A 19,260-nucleotide genomic window follows, 5' to 3' on the forward strand; every position below is an offset into this window, starting at 1 on the left:
TCTAAGCTCCGATTTGTCTAAGCTCCTATTAACCGAGGAAAAACCCTTCTGCTATCTGGTTTACTGTTTAATAAGCTTTGGATATTATTCCGTCTTTGATAGACGCTCTTAATTCTTTGAGCATGCCTTCTTTAGAGGTTAGGAAGCGGGTTACTGCTTCAATCAAGCCTACCATAACTTATGCCCAATTATTGGATGAATTCGCTGGTCATTTTAATTTATGTAGCAATTATTCTTGATTTTATAAAAAAAAAAATACTGGTTCTGGATGGAAGAAAGCACACCCCAGGCATAGGCGTTTTTTGCGTAAAAAAACAAAAAAAATCACCGGATCGTTGCTCGTTGCTTCCTGTCTTATTGTCAAATGTTTCATTGCGAAGTCCCATGAGTACCTCAATTTTTGGGCCATACGAGTTATTGTCCATGCCCAACGATTTGCTTTCTTTTGGTCTATGCCCTCAGACGGCTGTTTAACATCTCCGATGAAACCCTGAATCCCATTTCCGTTCCAGAAAATACCAAAGAAGTAGGGATCATCAAGAGTTCAAGTATATGGAAATGAGATAATGAGAAAATCAATTTCAACTCGATTGCTAACCCTATCTTTTCCATCATCCATGAAGAAGCTGATGCAAAATGTCAGTCACCCCTTATGCAAAATGTCACAGAGCTAGAATCCGATTAGAAACATGTTGGTGAGGAAATAATCAAACAAGATCAGGTATTTTACAAATCCAATTTATTTTCTTCACTTTCAGTTTATCTCTTCCGAATTTGTAATTTTAATCATCGACATTTATTTTTTTATTTTTTTATTTTTTGAAGTGTAGAAATTTACTTGTTTTGAAAATGAAAATATTAGCATGGAATTGTCAGGGATTCAGCGGAAAACCAACTAGGAGGGGATTATATTAGGAACCTAAATAATAGGCATAACCCTGATATAATTTTCCTTTCAGAAACCAAAATTGATTCTGGTAAAGTTCTTATGCTCTCAAAGCATCTCAACTTCCCCAATAAACAATAGTGTGTATGTCCTTCTATAGATCTTTCTGGAAGGACGGTTTTAATCTAGAAATTATGCACACTACTAAGAACATGATACACTGTCTAGTTAAACATGATCTGAGACTGAATGGCTTTTGTCTTGTGTTTATGGTCCACTTACCCTCATGAAAAGAAACTTCAGTGGGAGTACATAAGAGATCTAGGTGTTGCTCTAATACAACCTTGGGGGCTAATTGGGGATTTGAATATTAAGCTAAATAGCGACGAAGCGGTTAGGAAAAATAATGCTTCTACTTCTTCCTCTACATCTGATTTAGGTTTCAACTTTCAATGGTAAGCCATTCACTCGGACTAGTAACAAGCACGGCACTGGCTGAATTAAAGCTAAACTTGATCGAGCCCTTATAAATTACGAATGGCTTTTAGCGTTTCTAGATTCTAATCTTTCTCATTAAACTCATCTTGCCTCTGATCACACCCCCGTTGCTTAGTCTGGACTCTGACTAGTGCATCCTCTAAATGTAGTAGGAACTGGAAATTCTTTGCTTGTTGCTGGCTTGAAGCATAAGATTAGTTAAATGATTTAGTTGATTTATTATCATACCAGCATCAGATTAGCTGCTATCACACCAAAAAGGAATTCTTTTGGTTGTGACTTTGCTGAAGTAATATAATATTTGTGAGATACAACTTATCTTACTTATAAGTTATAACAATATCGTTTTCCTAATTATAATGAACAAAGATCATAATTTATTTCAAGATGCTTAATGCATAAGCCATTTAGTTGTAGTGAATTAGTAGAGATACAAGGTCATCAGTTTTTTTTTTGTGTTTTTTTAAATTTGTGTTTAGGAAGAAGCAATGTGAATTACGTAGGCGAAATCTGGTTTCATGTTTCAATAGCATCTCTACTGAATTTGACTACCATCTTTCTGCATTCCCCAAAAGGATCAACATAGCCTGACTCACACGAAACTTCATCGTCCGGATATGTATCGTATATCGGAGGTGAACTCCAACCCACAAGGACTTGATGTCCATCATTCTCAATAACTGAAAATAGTGTTGTTTCATCATTAACATGTCCATGAAACAAACTGTTGAACTTCTCATGTCCGTCATCTTCAAAATCTTCTTCCGGTGATTCTGAAGGTATGAGTTCTTGGAAACATTGCAACAATGCAGCAACTTTTTGTGGTTGCTCACTGCTGCCTTGTTGTTCATCAGTTGTGGGTTTACACTATTTTTGTGAGATTTTCAGCATGAAGACGAAGAATCGGGTGTTGTTCTTCGTCTTCATGCTGAAAATCTCTATATGTGAATAGGCTTGTTGACTGCCGTTTCTCATCTTTCCCTCCTCGTAGTTCTTCTTCCTTCATTGGATGTAGGGTCATATTCTTTCCATTATACCTTACATGAAGGTATAAGTTTTGGCTTCAGTCAAGTGAGTCGTCTTTTTGTTAAATAACCAAGGTCTGCCTAGTAGTATCCATAGGTGCTATATCACACCACACTTCATCTTCAAATTTGCCGATAGAAAACTTTATCAAGCACCTTCTCGTAATTGGCAATACATTTCCCATTTTACCTTATATGGATACTCTTGCGTCGCCAATCTTCCTCCTCGCCATCAATCTTAGGACATGTAAGAATTCTGCGGACAACTTGAAATTCTCCCCTTACGGGCAGCAAATCTTCCTCTTCCATATCAGATTCATCATATTTCGGCTTTTCTAGTGTGCTATCAGTATCATTGCCTTTAATGAAGGTAACCTGTTTTTGTGCGCAATCATAAAACATGTGACCCTCTTCACCACACTCCATAGCTACGTGATTGACCTTGCGTGCTCCAGTTGTAGTCTGAGCAGTTGATGTAGAGGAAGCTTCTTGGCCCTTATTACTCCAAGTCGAAGCCTTATTCCAATTAGAAGTGGTTCCCGTTTGAGTTGGAGAACTTCGGCTTTTACACCGACGATTCACCCTCTCCTCCGCTTTCATTGCACATTGATGAGCGTCTTCTAAGTTGTTAACTCTTAACAGACCAAACTCTTCTCGTATAGCTAAGTTAAGACCGCTGCAAGTTGTTCAGGTGTTTCATTCAAACCAACTCTTAAAGACAAATTATAGAATTCTGTTGTGTACTCCGCAACACTAAGGTTACATTGACGGAAGTTATGAAACTTCTCATACAACATCACCAAATAATCAGGTGGAAGAAATTGTTTTCGCAATTTCTGTTTCATGTGATCCCATGTCTTGATCTTCTCTTTGCCTTGCACGCTGCTCCTCCAGCTTTTTCCACCACTGGAAAGCCACTCCCTTCAATTTCAAATTCACGAACATCACCTTAAGAGCTTCAAATCCATAAGCTTCCACTCAAAATAATTCTCGATGCTAGCCTCCCAATCTAGAAAATCTCCAGTCATATCACTCACTTCGACCTTCACCCCTTCGGAGTTCAAGTCAAGAGCTTTAATCAACCTACCTTCCAATCTGCCATGTTGTTGACCATGAACAGAACGATCATGAAAAGGATTTTTCATCTTCATCATGTTCATCATCTTCAAATCCTCCTTCCGGTGAATCCAAAGGGTTGCGTCGCCCCCTCATGTCTCTCCATACGGGCTGCGGCATGTCCCCAATCAAGGTTCTTAGTTCAGCATGTTTCCATTACCTCTACCTTTACCAGCCATAGTAGTTAGCTAGGGACACAAACCTAATAGCCTATTTATACTCGAAAGATAACCTCTACGAAAAGAAACCTGAGACTAAGGATACAAACGCCCTTCTATAGAAAGAAACTAGTAACGCGACCTAATTAGAAAACCACCCTAAAGAAAACAGGATATACCTCTGCATCATATCCTAATCATATTTATAAGAGATTGTCTATAGTTTCATGCTTTAAATGTCATCTAAATGCTGCAGCAATGCTATGTGACTTTGGGGAAGGGTTAACTTAACACCTGCTTATTAGTTGTCTTCATTTTTCTTTTTTCTCTACTTTGCTTGCTGCTTGCTTTTGTATAGATTCCTGGAAATGTGCATATACTTGTTTTTATGAGTCGCTCTTATTGTGTCATAAGTAGCAAAATTTACCATTCACAAACAATATTACTAGAGCATCTGATGAATATTTGTCTCTAATTTGCATCATTTGCGTGACTCCTTCTCACTCTAATTTCTGGCATTTTTTTCCTTAAGTACTGCTTAAAAGTTTCCTTATACTACATATTGATTTTCCTTAACCTTAAGTACTGCTTAATAATTTCCTAATACTACATATTGATTTCTTAATGGGCATTTGCTGAAAGAAGCTAAATACGATTTCGTGAAATGTAGTTTTGTATTTTCTGATTTCCATGTTAAAAGGGTAACCTTGCAGAACCCTTCTCCAGTTAACTCTTTGGGTTACATCTCAAAGTTTGAGGAATAGGAACCAACAAGGTTTGTGCAGAAACAGATTAATCGTGTAATATAACAGCATGGATAGTGGAAACAACTCATTTTTAATAATAGAAGAACATATAACTCCAATGTGAATAATAGAAGCTAATATTATCTCTGGTAGTATATGTTGCTCTGTTTCTTCTATCACTGCGTGGCATATTATAATTGCTAGATTCATTATCATCATGATGTTTACCTTATAATTCCAGCAGAAATCGAGATTTAATAATATGGAGAACTTGCTCTGGCAATGCATGCATCATCTTATAGAAGCTATGATTCTTTAAACCATCCTTAAACATGTCATCAGTTGGTCTTTTTCCTGTAAGCATCTTTAACAATAGGATCCCATATAAGTAATGTCTCTTTCCTGTAAGCATCTCTAACAATAGGATCCCATATAAGTCTTTTCTTTTGAAGCAGTGAATTCCATAATGTGATCAATGAAGAGTCAGTTAGCTTCAAAAGCATGGAAACTAAGAAATTGAAGCTCTAAGCATGGAAACTAAGAAATTAAAGTCTGGTTCTTGATCAAGCGAATTCAGCTACTTTGATTATCAGAGAGTGAAACTCGCTTGTTGCACAAAAAGTTCTAAAATTCCCATTGTAGAGCCAACAATATCTTTATCTACAGGACCCGTTAGTGAACTTGATGTTGCTGTGGTAAAGCTTCAGAAAGTTTATAAGAGTTGCCCTACATGGAGAAATCTCGCAGCAAGCCACTATTTCCTACTCTATTTTTCTTTAGTTGCTAGTTTTGCAATTTAGGGTGTTTTATTCTTTTTTAGTTTGGTTTCCTCTCAAATGTTACAGGTGAAAAATTGGACTTCGCCTCCCTCAAGCATAGTTCGATCTTTCTTCAACATGGAGAAACCAGGGTGGCCGCAGTTGATGGTGAAGGTGGGTTCATCTAGTAAGCCGTTTGCTTTTCCAGGGTGGCGGCAATGGGTACTGATTTAGTTGGTGAAAGGGTGTTTGGGGTTCCAGTAACTATGGTGGCCAGATTTTCTTGTCAATCCGTTTATATATTTCATCTTTTTCGATCAACATCAATCGAAATCACTGATTTCATAATTAGGTACATGTTTAAGGTGAAAGAAGTGGCGACGATTTCGTTTGGTGGCTTGGTTATGGAAGATGACTTTGGAGGCAGATGGCGGTGATCGGCAAAAGCAGCAGGTGCAACAGTGGGGTTGTCGGCAAACTGTGATGGAAGACCTAATGTTTGTTAGGGTTTACTTGGATTTACTTGTGGACTTATGTCCATATGATATGTGGGCTTTCAAACTGTTTCTCAGGGTATTTATATGGGCTCGATGTTTTCGAGTATTCTTTGGATTTATGAGTTTTGGCCAGGCATTCATCTGTTTTGGTCTTTGTAATGGGGTTTTCCATTTTGGGATCTTATAGGTAGGGCTGCACAAAACCGACCCAACCCAACCCGCACCCGCGGAAAAATACCCGCATCCGACCCAACCCTCCTAGGCGCGGGTCGACTATGGGTAACCATATCAGAACCCACCGTATGTTGGGTCGGATGCGGGTAGCAACTTCTGTCATCCGACATAACCCGCTCACCCGCCTAGAATACCCTAATCCTTATATTAGATCCCAACCACTAATCCTAGCCGTTCGATGCTTATATAATACAAAATTTTAACCTAACCCTAGTCGCTTTTTTTTTCTTAGTTTCTATTATCTTCATCTCTTCTCCGGTCTTCTTCACTCCACCTCGGTACCACCTCATATCACCGTAAAGTTACACATACAGAAGAATCTCCAGCCTAATTAAATCTGAATAGAACCTCAACGATTATCAAATGAAGATGAAGAACAATCATCAACAAAACATCTGAAGAACAGTCACCCAGCTGCGAAGAACAACCACTTAACAAAGCTTAAGAGTAGTCACCTAACATGAACAAGATAAAGCCCAAGCCACGAAGTTATTGATTGACTATTTGGTTGATTAATTTTGAGACGAAAAGGGTGAGTAACATTGAAATTAATAGAAGAATTTTCATTTTCCTTTATGAATAGAGGGTTTTATCGTTTGCTTAAGTTTTATTGTTTTGGTATCATAAATTGAAATTGAAATTTGTAATTTTTGATAAGCATAAGATACAATTTTGTTTTCTTTCTGTGCCGTGAATCTGGATTGTGTTCCTATGGGTACTTCTCTAATTGAATTCAAACCCTAGAAAGTGAAGATATTCTGTTGAAGGATTTCATATAAGATGTGTTAGTTTCAAATCTAGGGACTAATATATATTAATCATGATGTGAGTGGAATATTTCGTTAAGAACATATCTAAAAAATATATATTTCTGGTTTCACAGTATAAAAATGGTTTTTATAAACCTAAAAGATGGATGAATCACAGAAATTTTCATCAAGAATAAACAACGGGTATTCCACTACCCACCCGATCCAATCCGCCGTAACGTGGATCGGGTGAAAACCGACCCACTGTAATGTTGGGTCGGTTGCGGGTGACAACTCCTATTACTCGTCATCAGTGGGTTGGGTAGTGGGTGAGGCCAAAACCGACCCAAACCGACCCATGTGCAGCCCTACTTATAGGCATTTCAACTTCGAAATATCATTGTGGGTTGTAACTTGTACTTGGGTTTCGTACAATAATTATTGTACGTTACATTTCTATATACAAATCTATTTACCGAGCAAAATGATAAAAATGGAGAAACCAGAAATAACTGTTTCACGATTGGCAAGGGAAGGCACAGGAGCTGCCAAGGTACTCCTCACTTGACTAACCATACATAATTGCAAAGAGTTTTGCTTGGTGGTTGGAGTTGCTTAGTTTCGTTACTGATATTTTGGGACCAATATTAGACAAAGAGGTTCCCCATTAAACTCTTTTAGTGTATTTCTTATTCTTTCTTTGGCAAGCTGGAAGCTGGATTGTTGAAAAGATCAGTTCTTGTAAAGAATCACATAAACATCGCCGTACACTTATTATGTATCTTGGCTTGAAGCTGTAAGTTGAGGGACTTAGAGAAGCGTTGCAACGTTGGCACAAAGCCTTGCGACGCTGACTTAAAGAGAGAGCAGTCAGCCACTCTTTGAGAGCTCTGTGATCTGAAGGCTTTAGTTGCCTACTTTTCTCCTCATAGTTTCTTTTTCATCCATTTTGAAGGTAAGATGTTGAAGATCGCAAAGAATTAAATCATGAACGATGGCCAAGGAATGATTTGCAATATAATTGCATCAAATACATGTAAGTCACTTAAAATTACATATGTTCTTCTTCATAACTCTCAAGTAGGAACAAATAATTCAAGATTAAAGCCTTGTGATTCATATTTCTAAAAATTGCATATATCGCTTTTGCAGTATATTGTATGAAGTAGTTTTCGAAAGCTGGAAGCTTGTTTAAAAAAAAGAGAGGGATGTTTGTCGATACCGTGGCTAGTGATGACTAGAACTTAGAACAGGTTGGTGCAGGTCATATTTTAGACCATTTTAGTTCTGTAAGTCTAGTGCAGCATACTTCTTTTATCCCAGTTCCAACTTTGTCTTCCCATAAAGTGGACAGTCTTTTTTGAATACTGCAGATGTTTGCCTCATGTCTAAAGATTGTTGTGGCTTGACAATTTGTCTAAATATGTATGGAAGTTCTAAGTGCATGCTAAAGCCGCTGTGCGCCAGTTCTTAAATGCAGCGTCAAAACGGGTACCTTGTATGAATATACTCACGTTAGATCCAGTATACACAATTCAATTCAATTGAATTGGCTCTTCATAAGTAACGGTTAATAATTTGCTTGTGTCAACCCTGAACTCTTTACTCTAACCCATTCCAATGACTGATTTTCCTCTCCATCTCAGGAGCCGAAGCTAAGAGGGAGATTCTCCAAGTGTTAATTACACGACCTTGACTGTCACCTACGGATTGTTGGTTATATACCCTAAGTCAAAGCCTCCTCTCGTCGCGTCTTATACACTCCTCCAATTCTGGAAATTCAGTGGAGGTCCAGCAGCAGCACCAGCAGAATGTAACTGTGACAGTCGGTGGAGATCCAGCAGCAGCAGAATGTATCAGGAAGATGAAATTTCTGAAGACATTGATAATCTCTGAACATTCCAGCGGCCAAACTTAAGGCCTTAATGGAAAAAATTCGGTCTTGACAATGTAAAATATCGGGATCATCCGCATCACCTGCGGAGCCTTAGAAAAGAGATACAATTTGCAGGAGCATGCGTCAGGGAAATCGTGGCTTTATGGAAGTATGCTGCAGCTGACAAATATAGTGGAGATGTTGGTGTGATTTCGCAAAATGGTATGATGCTGGTATGGTCGAGGGAGAGACCAGAGAGTTCTGAATCAGAAAATGAAAGCGACACTTGGGCAACTGATCAGGACCAGATGCCAACGCCTGTGGATGGTGCTTCTGCAGTTGCTGGAAACCTGGCAGTCATTAACTAGTTATCAGGGAATCATCAATGAGCTTGGTGCATCGCTGCAGTAGCTCAAGCTGGCTTTGGAAGCTGTATAATGGGCCAGGCAAAAGCTGATGATTTTCAATCTTCACTTAGAAGGGAACTATCCCAATATAGTGAATGCAATTAACGGTAGCTTAGGGGCTGTTAAACAGACAACAAGCAGGTTCATCTATGACTGTCTAGGGATTTGCACGGATAATGATAGCCTTGGCATAACTCAATTTTCTGAGATCATGATTTACCTCTTTGGTTAAAAACCCTCCGACAAATGTGAAGCTAGATTTGATTCAAAAGTTGTCTTCTGAGCTCTTCAACTAACAATTAGTGGAAAATTCAAAATTTCAATATGTTTACATGCATAATCTTTAATGGTTAAAAGTTGAAAAACAAATGAAAAATCAAATGAATTTCTTTAATAAATCTCTCATAGATCGGCCAAAAGAAAAGAGAAATGCAGCTGGTATACACTGTATATTGTGTAGTACACATTCGGCTATCCTTGCCGAACTTACAACTTGCCTGGGAATCTGGGCCTGGAAGAGACCCTCCCTTGACAAGTTAGTCAACATTCTCATGTATTTTACCTTCTACTGACATTTGGTTTGTTCTTATTTATTTATTTTTGAATCTGACTCGTCCGGATGATCTGACTCAAAACACCCAACTCATCCATGTCTGACTCAGTACGGTCAGAGTCTTAGTGTTGTTTCCCATGAATATGATGGAACAAGAGACTGTAGTGTAGAGTGGTAGGTGTTGGACTGAATGAGAAGAAGATAACGGTCTTGCCTCTTCATTGTACTCGTATTCTCTGCTAGTATATTTTTTTCTTAACTTTACATCTATTTTCTTTTTTTGACTTGAATGGTTGTATTGGATCAGGTAGAAGAGTATGCCAAATGGGAAATTGTGCTTCTGTATGTGATTCTGGAGGAAGGTGCTTTTAACGTTTTGAGTGTTTCAAGCGACATACAGCGTTTTGTCTTCCGCTCTCTAAATCAAGTCTGTTAAGAGAGTACTCCATGATTAGACTAGTTATAAAATTGAAAATGTCATTCTGACTATGGAGGGTAATGAAATCCTGCATTTGGTGTTTGAATTAGCTCAACAGAGGACCAAGGTCTCAGAAGGCTACAATGAAATCCTGTAAATGGTACCATAGAGAAGCAGGAAATAATAGTCACTGTTTTGTGTTTACCTATAAAAGGGACTGTATATACATTGTGATCTATATCAGAACATCTGGGTGTGGTATTTGGAATGAAACAAGCAAAAGGAAAAGGAGTCTGGCTTGTATCAGTATTGAAAATTTTATGATGATTTCAAGTTTTTGATGTTATGACATATGTCCTATCAGGGGCATGATAAATATTCCTTGGTATCTGACATATGTTGTGTTCAATTTTCAGTGCACTCTTATGGTATCTGACATTCCTTGGGGTTGTGCGCATAACAAGGTTATGGGGAGATTTTGTTATTCATCCCACAACGTATGAGCTTCTCAATTGTGACCTCGAATTGGTTTATGCATGCACCCGCGATCATAAAACTCAAACGGCTGACGTGCAAGCTGGCAAGGTTACAGAGAAAGATTTACAAGAGGCATTACAGCTAGCACATCGATAGGCAGTAAAATATCTTGCACCTCAAATTGTATTAGCTGAAAATGCTGGGAAACATAAGAAGGATTACTCATTAACAATGCTCAAGGAGGGTACCGTAGATATCTATTTATGCAACTGCACCAAAGTTTACAGTGCACGCTCTTACGTTGACACCCATTTTATAGTGCACGCTCTTACGTTGACAAGCTAATAACTATATCAATCTGATTTTGTCGGGCTTAGTTACTGTAGCAAACCTAAACTTATCTCGTAGAACAAGCACAAGTAGGACACTCATGCCATTTGGTTCATCAAAGATTAAAACATAGACCAGACAGTCTGCCAAGGATTGTGAACCACACCACAGGTCCATCCATAACAGGCTACAGACATGATTTCCCGTAATAAAACCTTAATAAAAATACGCCAAATGGCTACAAATCGAAATGAGTCCAAAGACTAGCTGCTAGAGGAGGAATCCATAATAACAAACCATTAGAGACATGAAACCAACGCTGTGACTAGTAAAGAAACAGAAATGGTTATAATTTCTGTTAATCCGAAAGACTTACTTGCAGGACTCGTTACAGAATCAAGGTTAAAATCTGGGTTTGAGCCGTAGAGAAGTTGAGCACCATAGGCATCGTCCAATGTTAATTTCACATTTATGGTTCCTGGGGATCGAGAAGGCCACATGACAGCTTCAGGGATTGATGAATGACCCAGGCCTAAGACATGACCAATTTCATGTAGCGCGATGGATTCCAAATCATAAGCCATAATCCGATTTCTCTGAACTGAAATCAACTGCAAAAATAAATCCCGCGTTAAAATGTATATGTGCGCCTCTTCCCGGACCGTTTGCATGTGCAATCACTGTATTATCAAATGGACTGCCATCTCCGTGGTCACCATAGTAAAAACCGATGGTGATGTTGGCGTGCTCGTAGTCTTGAGTTTCCGTAAAATTAACATTAATGGCTGATGGTGTGATTTGGAGACAAGGCTTAGTTTAACATCAAAGTTGAACGATCCCAAGTGTGTCTGTGGCCTTTAATATACGAGAAGTGTTTCGTAATTTGTAACTTCTGAGCATGGTTTTCATCCACCTCGCATCTTGGTGATGTAACTTGATCAGTGTTTGCTGGAACAGAAGTGATGAAGAATATAAAGAAGAAACAGACATAAAAACTGAAAGACTGCTGATTATGCATGATTGAATTATTTCTGCTCGGAAACCCTCAAAACAGATATCTCAAAGGAAAGATTATTAAGAATATTACTTAGGTGATCAAGTTTTGTGTACTTGTCTCTGAAGGGGAGTGAGGTAAATATGAGAAAGGAGATCATGAAGTTGTTGGTTGCAATGTGAAAAAATTAAGGAATGGAAAAAGGAATCGAGTTGATGGAACTCAAGAACTCAGAGATAGAGACCGACTGATATGAATAAAGATGTTGCGTTTCCATGTTGTTTCTCTGAAGATTCAAGTTACTCGAAATGGAGTTTGAAAAATGCGCACACAGACGCAACTTGCGTTTGTTTTGTGCTCGAAAACTGCTCTTGTGCTGCACGCACTAGTTTATCACATTTTTCGGTATATATTTATGACAGACGTGTGTAGTAGCTTCTAAGTTGGAACTTTGTATCAAACCGTCCTCTTAAAAGTTGAGTGGAGTTTCGAATTAGTAGCTAACCTTTCTTGTACCTGACTTTGTTATATTTTTGGTATATACATCAAAACTTTGGTGGAATAATATAAAGTCCTCAGAGCTAACAAAAACAGCAAGGTTTGAGACTTTTTGTTTTTACAGTTAACTCAATGGAGCCTGGAGTTGGACCTTGTTAGGTTAAACAACTGGTCAGTTCACGTGGTACTTCGGTAAGAAATATAATTGTAAAGGTGTCTGTACGAGCCAACCAAAGAAGATATCAATGCAGGTAGGTACCCCGTAACAGCCAAAGACACTAAAGATAGTGTTTGAATTAGCTCAACAGTGGACCAAGGTCTCGGAAGGTTACAATGAAAATGTTTAGGGTTTGTCATTCCTACAGGAGACTCTACAACCCCATTCTCCAGGTACAGGAATACTAAACTCTAAAAGTTGATGAAATCTGAACACACTTTATCAATTGGTCAGGAAAGCTTTAACCCCTCTACATGGTGAAAAAAACTTTATGTAAACCCAATTTGTATAAATTCTTTAAAAGTATACTGTTCTTTGTTACACTGTTGATACCCTAGAGCTCATTGATCTGAACACAGATAATCCCGACAAATGTCAAGTAAGATTTGATTCAGAAGTAATCTTCTTCTATCTGCTCTTCAATTCACAATTTGTAGAAAATTCAAAAATCCTTTCCTGCTTGAAAAGGTTAAAAATGAAACAAAATCATCTACTGAAGGAGGTTTCATCCCCAAAACCTACTGATGAGACCCTTCTTTTCCTTCTTCATCCTGCTCTCAAGAGATGGGAACTCGATGGAGTTAAACACGATATCCAGGACAATTGGATTCCGAGGAACTGCCTGGAAAGCTGGAGGGAAGGGTTCGATATGTGGAACTCCTTTGGTGTTAGGATCAGCAACTGATGATTCGTAAACATCAAGCTTCTCTAGAAGGAATATCCCAGCCTACGAGTTTGACAGTGAAAAGTGAGACATGTCAAATAAGATTTACACTCAATCTTGGGAAGATCTGAACTAACCAAATAGTAGTGGGTTTTACCTTGTTGCCACTTTCAGTCAGCGATATGCTAGAGACTCCTTTTGTGATTTTCTCTGGAGCCTTCTCCTCCTCCATGATTCCAGCAGCGTGCTCTATGCAAATGTTCGATCTGCTGTTGTTGTACAATACTTCCAGATCTTGGATCATGTCCTGTTAGATGAGACTAGAAAGTCAGCAACAAACTGAAAGAAGCACTTTCAAAAATCGTAACATGGATGGTAAACCACAAACTTGAACAGAAGTTCAGCTAGAGTATATAGTGCAAACCTTATCGAAGCTACTCATAGCTTTAAGTTTCAGGAGGGTGCTTTCAGCAAGGGATCGAGCACGGCTGTACAAAACATATGCTTCTGCCCTCTTTCCAGCCAAGCTATAAGACTTTGCCAAGTAGAAGCACCTGCAAACATACATAAAATATCAAATAAAGTTGAAACCTCAAAATGAACTCCAAGTGTCACTCGACGTTAGAAAATTCATACAATCCTAACATGGCTGAATTATGCAACTAAAATCCACAAAAAACACGGCTAGTGAAGTGTTGCAACAAGATAAAGAGTGTAAAGAACGAGAAGAAAAACAAACCTCTCTGCCCGAAACACCTGATTTTTTAGTGCAAATTTTTCAGCAAATGCCACTTCTTCTGGAGTGCTATCTCTTCTAGAGGTTACTAAGTCAGACAGATCACTAGTATTCTGCCAATAAAAAAACAACGAAAGAGGATAACATCAAAAACAATCACCATGTTATACCATATATAGGGTTATTTACAACAAATCACAGTGATATAACCAAATTTTATCACTATTAAAACACGTGGAGCCAATGAAAACATTGTAACAAAACAGCCTTCATCAAGGATTAGTAGACCCCATTTACCTGTATTAAAAGATCGAATAAGCGAACAAGTCCCTCAGGCTTTGTGGCTTTTTCAACCTTGTCATCACGATTTCTTGCAAATTTGCTTTTTGCAATGCTAACCAGCAATTGATTTCGCTCTATCGTTCGTTGTCCTAAGACAGCAGAAACAGCTTTATCTAAGCCACTTAAATCGTCTTTTACATTCTCTGTATCACCAGCATTAACCTAAAAACGGTGAACTGTTAAAACAAGGATGTACGAGTCGTCAAAAAAACCTCACAACGTAGAAGCATGCTAGAGATCCGGTAAATATAAAGGTTATACCAAGTCCTTGCGTATGCAGCTCCTAGCTTCATGATATGCAGCAAAAATTTTGTCATACATGACTACTTTTTTCTCAGCAGGCACTGTTGCAGAACCATGCAAATCTTTCTCCAGCTCCTGGGCTGATCAAATTTCTCTTGTTTAGGAAACATACTGAGCAGAGAATACAGGTAGCATATAATCCAACCATCACTCACCTTTCAAAATCGAGACCCGAGTCTTGGCATTTGCAACTGGAAACCGGTGACCAAGCCAATTAAACTCTGTCATGGATGCTGCCTGTTGGGACCTAGCCTCATCCATAACGGCCTGCAGACCAAGAAAAGAAGAAAAAACAAAACACATGTTTATCCGCATTGGAGTACAAATCTTATAGGAAGACCCAGTAACATGAGTAGTTTAGTGATGGTAAAACTAATAGTACCTCGAGCTTAGCTTTGAAGAGGTCCAACGCAGGTCCTTCCATCTGGCCCATATCTGCGAGTTCAGAAGTCTTTATGTTTGATTTACCAGCTTTGATTGAGCAATAATTGATGTTGGGATCCAGCTCTAGAACACGCTCACGGCATAAGACTTGGTTTTCTATGTCACCGTACTTGCCAAGTTGCTCATAAACAGCCCTGTCAATTTTAAGTTAGTCAGCAACAACATTTTGTAGCAAACCTAAAGGGGAAAAGAAGTTGAGATTAGACTGAATCTAGTCTCAGAATAGATGTGTGTATGTGTGTGTGTCAGAGAGAGAGAGAGAGAGAGAGAGAGAGAGAGAGAGAGAGAGAGAGAGGGAGGGAGGGAGGGAGGGAGAGTCCGGTGCACCTGGCACTCTTGAAACTCATCAATGCTGTTTCCCAATTCTGTTCGAGCTCAAAGAGAAGAGTACCCTTCATAAAAGAAGCATAGGCCTGCAATTTCCAACCAGAAGAGGTGAAATTAACACAGGTGCAATAAAATAAAGGCACAAAAAACAGGTAAACTAAAGGTAGAAGAAAGGAGTTAAAGAATGCACCTCAGCTTCTAGTGATGTCCTGGAATCTCCTTTGACGGCACACAACTGCGCAAAAAGTGAGGCCCACTTGACTGCCTTTCTCAATCGACCAATCAAATAGATACATTGGCATGGAACAGGCCCATTTGGCAACTGCCTTTTCTCCATGGCATGACTCCAAGCCCTTTCTGCTGTACACAGAAGTACATGGAGGTACCTAATTCAATTCCGAAACACAAAACCATAAGAAATCACAAGTCCACCAGTCACATAAACTCACGGCAAACCACAAAATGTGTAACATGCGAGACAAGCCATGTCTAACACATCAAAACTACAATTTCACAAATCTTTTAACCGAGAGTTTATTGTCAAGTACGAGGCAAGCTATACACAGCCTTGATAGCTAGGGCAACCCATTTAACCAGTAGCGTTGAGTGGTAGATTGGGAAACAACCCATGTACAATCTTATGCATTTAAAGTTATAAGCCCAAAATTTAAGAATTGTAAACGTAAATAACAAAAGCAACCAGCTCCGGCATTCACCAATACACTGTCTACTGTAAGTAGTGATTCAACTACTTCTTAGCCACAAAAATGCAAAGTAGTTCAGATACAGATTGATGTGCATACCTAACTTCAGTAACAGTAGACTTAGTTATAGCCCTCTTGTTGTACAGTATCTCCTACATTCAATATAACACCAATCAGCTATCAACTGAAACTTAATTGTTAATCAAATTCAAAATTATAAACTTCAACAGACCATAAAACAGCTAAATTATAACAAATCCACACTCAAATTCCAAGATTGAACATACCGATAACGAGTGTAATCTCCATGGCGTAATCCATGTTGCATCTGAGCAGATTTTAATAGTTGCAGTACTGTAATTGATTCAAAAATTTCAATCAATCACAGATTTTAATGTTAAGTTGATGAAATAGAGAGAAGACACGAACCATTAATTGAGAATTTAGGGTTGATCTGATCTGTTTTTTTGTCATCGATTTCCATTGAGACTGTTTCAATTTCCTCGGCCATTGTTAGAGAGAGATTGTTTGAGACTCAGAATCGTCCTGGTTTTCCCCCTTCTTCTCCTTGATTTAGGTTACGAAAGTTGAGTCTCGGCTGTTATCAATAATAATATAAACGTTATTCACAAAAATATTATTGGACACGTGCGCTTCGTTGCTCTCCTTTTTTTAGTACAAGCAAGGTCGAAATTAAGTTCGTCTCACTGGTAGTTCTTTAGGAAAACATTCAAACTTCTAATATCGATCCCAGGGGGAGTGAATGGTTCTACAGCACCAAGGAAAGTCCTAAAATTTCAGCTGTAATATCAGATTTCAGGTAGGCAATCCAGACAGAGCTGGAGGTTGAGTTGTGTAACTTGTGTATCACAATGATAATAGCTTGGTGCTAAGAAATTTTGGCAGCTTCTTTGGGCACTGATACGTCAGCTGAATTTTCGGGAGTTGTACATGCTTTTAGGATTGCTCAAGCTCGTAACATGCGGAGAATATGGTTTTGGGGTTCAGAACCATCTACATGCTAATCTTGCGTAACCACACTAGCCAACAAGAAATCCTAGATTTTTCAGATTGCTCCATAAACCTCTTTCCTTCTATGTGTACCCCATATAAGAGTTGAGAATCATCTGAAATATGCTGCCTTTAAGTGAAGGATTCTCTTTGTTGTAAGTGATTCATCATGGATATCAATTTATCAGTTTATGCATGGATTCACTAAAACCACATAACAATAGTAGAAATGCCCACATATGTATTCCTTCCTGTAGTCTGTAGATATCTATTTTAAGTTTTAATTGTACTCACTCATACTAGCAAGTGTCATTTTGAAGTAAACTACTGAATTCTACACAAGACAGACAATGTAGGAAATCAAGTATCAATGAGTACTTGCCTGTATTTAAGTGCTTCCCTTCTCTACATGAAACCCTATTCTTTGTAGCCTTTTCAACAAGCACTCAGTTTTACCATCATGTAGACTTCCCAATCTGCAATGAAACGAAAGAAAAATGATATAACAAACTTACCCATGCTCACTGTTATCAACTGAAATAAACGTAACCAATAAGAAAATGAAGACCTTAAAACACTAACGGATTTACAAAGGAACTTCAGTCATTCATTATCAATTGAGTTTAACCACCAAACGATTAAATGTAAAGATTCTATAGGAAATTGACAAATAACTTCAATACTGATTCATTCATTCATTAAGTTCAAACCTCAACATTCACCAACAAATTAAAACTGAGTAAGTAATTATCAAACACGAATGGGTTTTCTTTCAATTGTTTCGCAACCCTCAACATCTCTAGCTATTTCCTGATTCAAGATTTTTCAATTCAACCTTTTCCTAAAAGTTTGTGTTTGTCCACAAAGGCAACACGACGCTCATTGCTTCTCGAACTGACAAAGAATTTCTGCCAACCAGGAATCTCGCTCCAATCAAAAGAGTTTGTATCTGCGTTGTACCCATTCCCCATTCGTATCTTACTTGCATTCTCATCTTCTTTCTTCACCATAGAGAACTAGTATAAATGTACATGTATAGCATAGAAAAAAACAATTGAAGAGGTATTGTTACTAGGAGGTACAAGCTGAGTACAGTGCCTCACTGAGCACTTTACACCATTGCTGATCAGTCATTGTGTCTAGTGGGCAACTGATTCCATATACCTGCTACACAAATGTGCAATAGGATAATAGATCCACTTCAAATTGCCTAAAGAACTTGAGCTAATACTAGAAGCAATGCCTAAAGAATTTGAGCTAATACTAGAAGCAATATCACAAAAGATAGGATTTATTTTACAACCCAATTACCCAAAACCCTAAAGTCTATCAAAAATTGAGGAGAAACTATGATTATTTCAAGTTTAGTTAGAATCTAAAAACAACTCAGATAGGAAAAATCAACAATAGAAGTAAAATTTGAGAAGAAAATATGAAAAAATTGCAAAACCCTAGAAAAAGATGTCTAATCGAAGACATGTGAAGGAACAGAAAATAAATAGGGGGGGAAAAGGATAATACCTGGTATACAAAATCCCTGTCTGGATCTTCAAATCGATCCCTGTTTTGCTCTCCAATGAGGTCTAGGGTTTAGAGTTTTAATTTCCGTCGAAAGTTTTGAGTTTGGAGAACACGATTATTGTTGACGTTGGGTTTGGATCTTCATTTTGGAAACAATATTGGCATTTCGGCTTCCCAAGTCCCCACCAACTGACAAGTGATGTATAGCGGCATTTCTATGGGGCCAAGTTGTCGAACCAAGTAACAATCCGTTGGTCTAATCCAGTCCCTGCTCCCTACCCCTTTTTCGTGAGCACATCCAATCATCCCATACCAAACCTGAAAATGAGAGGAGGAGACCCTTCTTCGTAATTGGGCATGGTGCAAATATGGATGACTGGATGTCTTTAATCCACATATTTATGCTCTCTACCCCTTTTTCGTGAGCACATCCAATCATCCCATACCAAACCTGAAAATGAGAGGAGACCCTTCTTCGCAATTGGGCATGGTGCAAATATGGATGTCTTTAATCCACATATTTATACAAGGTGTTTGGATTCACTTTGGAAAGTTATTTTTTTGATTTTTAGAATTCGAATGTTTGAAGTATAAGTGGTGACATAATTTCAAAACAACTTCTAAAAATAATAAAATTAAATTTTCATAAGACAAGATACTTCTATTTATGGAGAAGTAGAAACACTTCTACTTTTAGTTTCACAATATGCTAATTTTTGGTTACCAGATAGATATCATTGTTACTTGCACAAGACAAACATTCGTCCTCTT

The 19,260-nt window shown here is 38.3% G+C and overlaps 1 protein-coding gene and 1 long non-coding RNA gene across 4 annotated transcripts; one reads left to right on the forward strand and one right to left on the reverse strand.

The window, feature by feature from the left end:
- The first annotated feature begins 277 nt into the window (after positions 1-277).
- Positions 278-7,074, forward strand: LOC113343236. Its single transcript, XR_003357116.1, has 3 exons — positions 278-721; positions 5,275-5,871; positions 7,046-7,074. It is a non-coding gene; the product is annotated as an uncharacterized LOC113343236 (long non-coding RNA).
- A 5,637-nt stretch (positions 7,075-12,711) lies between these two features.
- On the reverse strand, positions 12,712-18,749 carry LOC113343208 (signal recognition particle subunit SRP68-like). Of its 3 annotated transcripts, none has more exons than XM_026587476.1 (15): positions 18,490-18,749; positions 17,351-17,444; positions 16,387-16,555; positions 16,245-16,285; positions 16,057-16,109; positions 15,444-15,639; positions 15,254-15,339; positions 14,865-15,060; positions 14,638-14,749; positions 14,441-14,562; positions 14,135-14,341; positions 13,841-13,950; positions 13,526-13,655; positions 13,259-13,408; positions 12,712-13,164 (listed from the first exon to the last, which is right to left on the reverse strand). In XM_026587476.1, exons 3-15 carry the CDS (start codon positions 16,466-16,468, stop codon positions 12,943-12,945), a joined length of 1,707 nt encoding a protein of 568 aa, XP_026443261.1. In that variant the 5' UTR covers positions 16,469-16,555; positions 17,351-17,444; positions 18,490-18,749; the 3' UTR covers positions 12,712-12,942. The 3 variants fall into 3 exon arrangements, with proteins under 3 accessions (XP_026443261.1, XP_026443263.1, XP_026443262.1); XM_026587478.1 differs by having other exon boundaries at positions 16,220-16,311; XM_026587477.1 differs by lacking the exons at positions 17,351-17,444; positions 18,490-18,749 and having other exon boundaries at positions 16,245-16,311; positions 16,387-16,525.
- Between the last annotated feature and the right edge of the window lie 511 nt (positions 18,750-19,260).

The sequence above is a fragment of the Papaver somniferum genome, unplaced genomic scaffold (assembly GCF_003573695.1).
Source record: "Papaver somniferum cultivar HN1 unplaced genomic scaffold, ASM357369v1 unplaced-scaffold_57, whole genome shotgun sequence".
Classification (NCBI taxonomy): Eukaryota; Viridiplantae; Streptophyta; class Magnoliopsida; order Ranunculales; family Papaveraceae; genus Papaver; species Papaver somniferum.

Coding starts and splice junctions, on each gene's coding strand:
- LOC113343208 (XM_026587478.1), bottom strand. CDS start 16,468: ATGGCCGAGGAAATTGAAACAGTCTCAATGGAAATCGATGACAAAAAA. Junction 14,750..14,864: donor TCTTCAAAGCTAAGCTCGAG/GTACTATTAGTT, acceptor CTTGGTCTGCAG/GCCGTTATGGATGAGGCTAG. Junction 14,342..14,440: donor GCTGCATACGCAAGGACTTG/GTATAACCTTTA, acceptor CACCGTTTTTAG/GTTAATGCTGGTGATACAGA.